Genomic DNA, 8,598 nt, shown 5'->3' on the forward strand with positions numbered 1-8,598 from the left:
TCCTTCCTTCCTTCCTCCCTCCCTCCCTCCCTTTCTCCTCTCTCCATTCCTCCCTCCCTCCTTCTTTCCTTTCTTTCAGTTTTATTTATTTAAGTGATCTCTACACCCAGTGTGGGGCTCGAACTCATGACCCCAAGATCAAGAGTCACACGCTCTTCCGACTGAGCCCGCCAGGTGCCCCAGATTTCAGATTTTCAAAACATTTTCTACTTAGCAATAATAATAATAAAAAAATGGACCGCTGATACACACAACACCTCGGGTGGATCTCCAGGCAGTTACGTTGAGTGAAAAAAGCCAATCCCCAAAGGTTACAAGACGTGAGGTTCCATTCATAGAACATCTTTGAGATGAGAGAATTGTTGGGATGGAGGACAGATTCACGATTCTGGGGGTGGAGGCGGGTAGGCCTGGGCAGGAGGGGGCTCCTTGTGGCGCTGGAAACGTTGACTACCTTGAGGGGGCAGTGGGTTCACGCCCCTGCATGTGCGATAACCTTGCACAGAATCACACACACACACACACACACACACAGGCAAGACGGCAGCAACAGAATAAGGTAGGTGGACGGTATCCACGTTGACATCCAGCGTGTGATATTGGCCATACTCCCACAAAATGCCACCGTTGGGGAAACAGATCGAATGATACATGGACTTTCTCTCTGATTTGTTTTAACTGCATGCGAATCTAAAGTGACCTCCATAAAAGTCTCAGAAAAAAGATCATTCCACTGGCCTGGCTCCCTGTCCCTTCCGGCAGACATCCAGCCCCCTTTTGGGTCAGAAGAGGCCTGAGTGTGTCTGTTCTGGGAGCACAGAGCCCACGTGTGGGTTTCCAGAGAGCTCTGATTCAGCAGAGAGCTTCAAAGCAGCCACAAAACATCCAACTCAGGGAAAACTGCCCTTGGCTGGGCTTACAAATACCTAAATTACTCAGCGCTAAATATAGATGCACACGGAGAACAAACGGGCTGGCCCCATGGCGTGTTTTCCTTGGAAGGCCAGGGCGTCCTGCTGGGCATCCACACTCAGAAGTGCCCACTGGGACCCTAGGACCCCTGCCCCCCTGGGGCCACCCCCAACCGTGGCCTCCCTCCGAAGCACGAAGCCCCTAAGTGTGGCTGGCTTCCGGTTCCAGGCGCCATGTCCCAAGAGGCTCCCTCTGGGCTGGGTTATCACCCCGGCCCCAGAGGACGGCCAGGGATGGCTGCACGGGGTGTGTGCGTGTGCGTGCACACACGTGCGTGAGTGTGGGTATGTGAGTGTGCGGGTGAGCGCGCGCACACGTGCGGTCTGTGTATAGGTGTGCGCGGGCACACGTGTATGTGGGCGTGCGTGTGCGCGGGCACACGTATGTGCGTGTGCGTGTGAACGGACATGTGTGCGAGTGAGCGTGCTGAGACGCTGGGACCAGACACCGGCTGTGTCACCGCAGTGCACGCAGCAGACTCAAGCCTCATCCTGGTGGGTCCCTGACTCATGGCCCAGCCGCGGCCCGGGATTAGGCCAGCTCCAGCAGAACAGGCAGGGGCGCTGAGTCAGCCCAGGGAACATTCCTCACCGGCTGCTGCTCCACAAGAAGCATGTGACGGCGCCAGGCGCCCGACCCGGCCGGACCTGCCGGGCCCAGCAGAGCCTCACCGGCCCCAGGAGCCCGGCACAGCCTTGGCAAGCTGGGGGACAGGAGGGAGCGGGCGGGGGCAGTCTGCCCCGGCCCTGACTCCAGGTCCTGCCGCTGCCGAGGCGCCAAGGGGCACGGCTCCCTCGCCGGCCCCGCCTGGCCTCCGGGTGAAGGGCCAGGAAGCCATGCCGAGCATAAGGGGCTCCTGCCCGAGGTCCTCACGTGGGGGTGTGTGACAGGCGAGGACAACGGAGGTCCCCCGCCCTGCGGTACGTCGTGAGGCTGTGGTCCTCATAAAGAGAGGGCAGTCACCCCCAGATGGGACAGGTCTGCCCTCACACACGAGGCTCCAGCACACGCAGGGTCAAACACGCCATGGGGGGGGGGCCGCACGTCTTCCACGGTGGGCTGTGGACGCGGCAACACGGGGAATCAGTCAGAATGGGGTCTCTCCCGCCCGGCACTGCCGACCCAGGGCCGGCTCGTTCTCTGGGGGGCGCTGTGGGGGCTGAGTGGCGTCCCCGGCCCACCCCTCCGTGCCAGGAGCACCCCCAGTCCTGACGGCCACAGACGTCCGGACATCGCCGGCGTCCCCGGGGGGCAGGGCTGCCCTGCGTGAGGACCAGTGGATTGCATCAGACCTTTATTTCACACCCAAAGAGATTCCATAAAAAGAGCCATAGAATAAGGAAAAAATAGAAACAAATCAGTAAAGCTGCACAGGACACTTAATCTCAATCACGGAGAAGTTATGTTCCAGCAACTGAAGCAACAGAATGAACGGAGAAGACCGGCAGCTCTGATCTTCCGTAAAGGCGTAGAACTTCACGACAAACGCTAATTAGACTGGAAACCAAGACCACCGAGCCAGCAAAGGCCACGGCAACACAGAAGCTGATGGGCGACCCTGAACACGTCAGCAACACTTTGGCTGGGCCCCGCGGAGAGGCCGCGCAGGACTCGCTGAAGCTATTCAGGTAAGAAGTCGTTTAGCTGGTAAAAGATAAAGTGAGCAGAACAGCCTCGCGGGCAACGGAGGGCAGCAAGCGGGAAGACAGCACCACCAGCTGTCCCTTCACTTACCCACGACGCCAGGAGGGCCAGGGGAAGAGCACCACCGGACACACTCGCTTCACACTCCCTGGTCCTGTAACCCCGTCTCAGCCTCCTAAACCGGACTCCAAGGACTCCAAGGCCGTCCCTTAAATCTTCTGCTTGGGCATTCATCCCAAGGGGGGGACATCAAAGGAAATAAGAAACCGTGTACGAGAGGTTTATAACAGCGAGAGCTCAGAACCAAACCACAGGTCTTGTTCCGCGACAGGGGAACGGCAAATTCAGCGGGACATTTCCCAGGCGGAACATTACGCGGCTGTTATAAACGGTTCATAAAAAGGCGGAGCGCCAAGGGGGCGCGTGTGAGAAGAGAGACTGACAAAGCGCCAACGTTCCAACGTTCGGTCATCTACCGCTGTGTTAAAGTATACGTGGGTAAAGGCAGACAGGAACCTCAAAGTGACAATTCTAAGTAGGCCCTACGCCCAACGTGGGGCTCGAACTCATGACCCTGAGATCAAGAGTCACACGCTCCACCCACCAAGCCAGCCAGGCGCCCCTCAAAGTGACAATTTTGTTAGGGATGGTTTTTATAACTTCCTTCAATGAAATGTTTCCCGTTAAGGTACAATTTGCATACAGTAAAATCTGTCCTTTTGGGCACACGGTCGACGAGATTTTACAAACACATCCTGTCATGCAGCTGACACCACCCTCCAGATCCAGACTCCGTCCCCCGAAGCCACGGCTTCGGCAGCCCCGATCCGGGAGGTCTGCACACAGAGTCCCGCGTGCGGGCCTGGCTTTGTTCCCTCAGCACGAGGCCCTGTTGTGGGGCCCACAGGCACGCCGCTCCTTTTCGGGGCTGTGTAGTATTCCACCCGGGGACAGCGTGGTATGTTGGCCCGTTCACCAACTGGGCGACGGCAGGGTCGCTGGCGATGGTGAAGAATGCCCCGATGTGTGCTCGCACACAGGATCTGTGGGAGCCCACGTTCCCAGTCCTCCTGGGTGAGCGCCGGGTGTGGGATTTCCAGCTACTCGGGCAGGTGTATGTTTAACTTTACAAGTTAAACAATTTCCAAAGTCATGGCACTAGTCTGTACTTGGCAATAATCATAGACACGGAGTTACAAACAGCACAGAGTCCCATGTGCCCTTCTCCTGACGTGACCGTGGGACATCATGAAGCCGAGACGGGGAGGCTGGTCCATGCCATGCTCAGGTGTCACCAGCCCTCCCATGACTCATTTCTGCGCAGAATGGATTTCTGTCCCCACCCGTCCCTCCAGGAGGGTCCGGTGGCCATCCCTGACCGAGTGCCGAACCCCTTCCTCCAGAGCTCCTCGTGGAGCTGGGCCGCCTGCCCGCAGGCCTGCCCCACGCTGCCGTGAGACCCACGGGGCAGACGAGGTTTGGCATAAATGCTTGCTGAGTGGATGGATGGGCAGATGCAGGTGAAAAAGTGTGATCAGAATTGGCGGCAGCATCGGCCGGGAAGTCTGGGCTCCCATCTGCAAAGCTATGAGGTGGCTGAACCCTTGTGTTTATCAAATCCTAACATGCTCGGTCAACAGTGGGGAGGCCAGGTCTCTTCCCGCCCTGCACCTTGGACACTGGGGCCAGACTGTTCTCTGTGATCATCGCCCCGCCCCACGCCCTCAGTGCCAGAACACTTGTGACACTTGCCGTTGTGACAACCACAGACGTCCCCAGACACTGCCCCATGTCTCCTGGGGGCAGAATCTAAGTCCTTTATCAGAAGAAACTGCAGCTAAGAGAGGCTCATTTGGGCAAAACTAGTTTTTTTGAAACTGAAATGGTAATAAATGAAAACAGAAGCTTGTTTCAAAACGGGTTTAATTTTCTTAGTATCCAGCGACCTTCTGTGACTGGAAGTCACACAGGGCGAGCTGCCCCTTGAACTCAACCAACCACACTTTCGAAGCAGGTGAGGCTGCAGGTGCTGGAGAGGAGAGAAGCAGAAGGAGGAGCCGAGTGGAAGGAAGGTGGCAGGCCTAAATTCTGCACAGACCTCAAAGCTGTGTGGCTTTGGGAAAGTTACTTCCCCTCTCTGAGCTCCAGCGAACTCTGCGGTGCTCAGAACGACACGCACTCCCTGGGCCAGGCCTGGCACACCTCCAGGTCCCCAAGTTCCAGTGCCGAGGAACGGGGGCGCCCAGAGGCCAGCAGCCACGGAGCAGGCCCTCTTTGAGGCACCGTGGGGACTGCTAATCATAAACGCAGCTGCTGGAGATACGGAACCAGAAACAGGTGCCCTGCACGTCCTGTACCCAGCGAAGGTGGAAGGGCCGGCTTGCTGGAAGCTATTGAGAAATCCCGCTCCCCACGGAGCTGCTGCACTGCGGTGGCCACTCCCCTCAGATGCCCAGGGGCCGCGTGGGACGGGTGCGTGCGTGATCAGAGGTGCTCCGGCCTCTGGGGACCCTCAGCCACAAAGCCCTCCTGCGGAGCCCCCAGAGCCTCAGGTCTCAGGGAGAAATGGAGTGATTTCCGGGCACCTCGTTCCAAGGGACAAAGGTGGCCGCCGGCTCCTGAAGGTGCAACTGGCATGTCTGGAAGTGGGTTCATGTCCCAGCTCTGCCCTGACCTGGGTCTTAGCTTCCTCCACTGGAAAATAAGAGGGCAGTTCTAAAAGCTGAGAAGGGTTCCCAGTTTGTCACCGGTGGTTCTAAGATCCAGATGATCCATGTTGGCGGCTTCCGCCGACTAAGTCCCTTGGACTTTGAATGAAGACCTCTATCTGCCGATTCTGGCTTACACCACCGTGGGCCCGCTAACATGGACAGGCTCTCCTGCTGAGGGCAACCAGAAAAGCTGGACAGAACACAGGCGTATCTGCTTGAGGGCACTGGAGGGTTATTAGTGAAGAATTTACAGCTAGGATCTGGGGGAGGACAGAAGCCCAGGAGTCTGGCTTTTGGGGTAACTTTTTCCCAGGACAGAAGGTTTGCTAAGAGGCTGAGTGGTGCTTCCATCAGCCTTGCAAGACTGGCGATACGGAGATTGAGATCCAGGGCCCTGCAAAGGGAGAGCGCTGGGAAAAGTCCCCCTTGGTACAAATGGGGAGAACAAAGCACTGCAGTCCAAGCATAAGAAAAACTCAGATGTGGTAACAACATGGGCAGATACTGTGTGTGTTTTTCTTGGGCATTTGAATGAATGGCAATTTCTGATTAGACTGTGTTTTTTTTTTTTAAGATTTTATTTATTTATTTGACAGAGAGACAGCGAGAGGGAACACAAGCAGGGGGAGTGGGAGAGGGAGAAGCAGGCCTCCCGCCGAGCAGGGAGCCCGATGCGGGGCTCGATCCCAGGACCCTGGGATCACGACCTGAGCCGAAGGCAGACGCTCAACGACTGAGCCACCCAGGAGTCCCTAGACTGTATTTTAGATGGAATTTAATTTTACCGTCACTTCTACCATAGGTGACATTACCTGAGAGAATTTTCCCAAATAATCCTGCAAAATTATGTGGTCCCTGCGTTTATTACACACACAAAAGGATACGGGTAAACAGGATACAGGTAAACCCTTAAAGCGACTGCGGTAGAGTGCCGAGTAAACCCAGCCCCTGGGACCGGACTGAGGCAACCCTAGATCGCGGGCAGCCCTAAATGCCAGGCACAGGTAAACAGTCTGAGGACTCAAATTATTTCCACAGACAGGTCGGCAAGCACAGTATCGAGCACACAACCAGCAATAATCAGGCAGACGAGGAGATAAGGCCCCACAAACAAAAACCAGCAGGAATAACGGGCAAGATGAACAGACTCACGGGGGTTCCCGACACTGGAGTCGACAGACACTTTAAAATAATTGTGTTAATTACGTTCAAGGAGATGCGTAGCTGAGACTGGGGTTTTAGCAGCACGGGACACTACAGAAGAACCAGTGGACATGTGCGTGATGCCCATATCTAAAAGGTAGGAACTCCGCGGAGAGAACGGTATTATTGAGGACGACTAAGGGGAAAACTGGTGAGCTGGAGGACGGTTCGGGGAAAACATCCAGAACGAAGCACGCAGACGCAGAGGGGAAGGAGAGACGGAGGAGAAGGTGAAAGACAGAAGGAAGCAATAAAGGTGTAACCGGAGCTCTGGAAGGAGAAGAGGGAGGATGGAGCAGAAGCATCTCTGAAGTGGTAACAACAGACGGTTTCCCCCAAACTGAGGATGAAACAAAATACTACTTTCAGCCACAGATTCACCTAGAACCTCGGGCAGGATAAGCATCTTAGACACTGACAGAGAACCAGCCATAAGCCCAGGAAAAGGTGCTCCCTGATCAGTTGTCAGGGAGATACGAACGGAAAACTGTAATGGGAGGCTCCTTCATGAGCGCTGTGGGGGCGAGAATGAAAAAGACTGGCAGCTGTAAATACTGAGGACGGCGCTGAAATGCTGGAAGTTGCAGGCGTTTCTGAAGGGAGTGTAGAACAGTACAACCACTCTGGAAAACGGGTTGGCAGTTTCTGAAAAGGCGAAACACGTACCTAACCCATGACCCAGCAGTTCTGCTCTTAGGGACCTACCCAAGATAAACAAAAACATACTTCCAGGAAAGGACTTGTACGAGATGTTCGTACGTCTTTATTTATGATAGCAAAAACTGGAAGCAACCCAAATGCCCGCCAACAGGAGAACGAATAAGCAAACTGTGCCAATTCATGCCATGAAATATGGTGGCATTTACAATGACAAAACCAGCCTACGGAGGAGAGGAGCCACACGTGTGAATCTCAAGAATATCTTGTCCAGCAAAAGAAGTCAGACAGCAGAAACGTTTTATGTCTTGACGGAGGTGTTGGGTGTTCACAGGTGGATGTTTGTCAAAATTCATCCAGCTGTATATTTAAGATCTGGTCATTTTACTGACTGTGAATCACACCTCAATAAAATCAGTTAATTACAAAGCAAACAAGCAAACATAAGCTGCTGGAGGGAAAAGCACCAACCATCAGGCGGACTCAGGGAAAACCCTAGACCTGGTGAAAACAGACTTCCAGATTTAAGGTGAAATACAGACATTTCCAGACGAACAGGGACAGCCTCTTCAGCAGACCCGCCTTGTTAAGGTAGAGTAAGAGGATATTAGAGAAACATGAGCCCAGACGGAAGGGAGGAAATGTGTGAAGGAGTGAAAAACCCGGGACAGAACTTGACAAAGCCACTCGAGAGTTCTCATGGAAAACTCAGCAGGGAGTGGAAGCCCCCGGAAACGCCTCCGCACCCCAGTCACCAGCCACCAGCTCCCTAGTCGCCTCCAACCAGTTTTTCAAGAGCCGTTCTGTGCGTCCGCCTTAAACATTTTGGGATGCTCCCTTTTATTACGCCGTTTTGGTAAGTGCGCCCCAGCGACTGCAGCCCTGGGTGCTGCTTCGGGAGGATGCCAGCGGCATCTTCTCTGGGCCGTGTGGCTTCACACACAGGAGAAACTGAGTCAGCACTTGAAAGCTGCATACGCACCTGCATCTGGCCCAGGCCCAGAACGAGAGACCCACGGCCGGCCGGCCGCAGACTCCTCTGCCCGCCGGGCCCTCCCCACACTGCCTGCAGCCTCAGCAGCCCCCTGTGCCCCCTGCACCCCCCCTTCCGACAGCTGGAGCCTGACCCTCCCTTACGCAGAAACCGCGAGGGGGCCCCGCTCCCTCACAGAATCAGGTGCAAAGTCCAAGCTTGTCACTCACTGTCCTCTGCTGGGAATTCCCCCAGCATCTCTCCTGCTGTTGTGGCCTGAATGTGTCCCCCCAAGTTCATGCAGAGATCCCAAGTCCCAAAGGGACAGCGTCAGGAGGTGGGGACCTCCTGAATGGGATCAGTGCCCTGAGAAGGGGCTAAAGAGGCCTGAGTTCTCTTCTCCCGCCATCTGACCCCACTCTCTGGGTGTGGGTGCTC

The 8,598-nt window shown here is 55.4% G+C and overlaps 1 protein-coding gene across 1 annotated transcript in view; it reads right to left on the reverse strand.

The window, feature by feature from the left end:
- Positions 1-1,587, reverse strand: part of GNG7 (G protein subunit gamma 7) — a 5,311-nt gene extending 3,724 nt beyond the window's left edge. Inside the window, exon 1 of the mRNA XM_081805212.1 lies at positions 1,564-1,587. Coding sequence (XP_081661338.1) covers positions 1,564-1,587 — 24 coding nt within the window. The remainder of the gene's footprint in view (positions 1-1,563) is intronic.
- Between the last annotated feature and the right edge of the window lie 7,011 nt (positions 1,588-8,598).

This window comes from Leptonychotes weddellii, chromosome 1, assembly GCF_054177405.1.
Source record: "Leptonychotes weddellii isolate Sample4059 chromosome 1, ASM5417740v2, whole genome shotgun sequence".
In the NCBI taxonomy this organism is placed as follows: domain Eukaryota; kingdom Metazoa; phylum Chordata; class Mammalia; order Carnivora; family Phocidae; genus Leptonychotes; species Leptonychotes weddellii.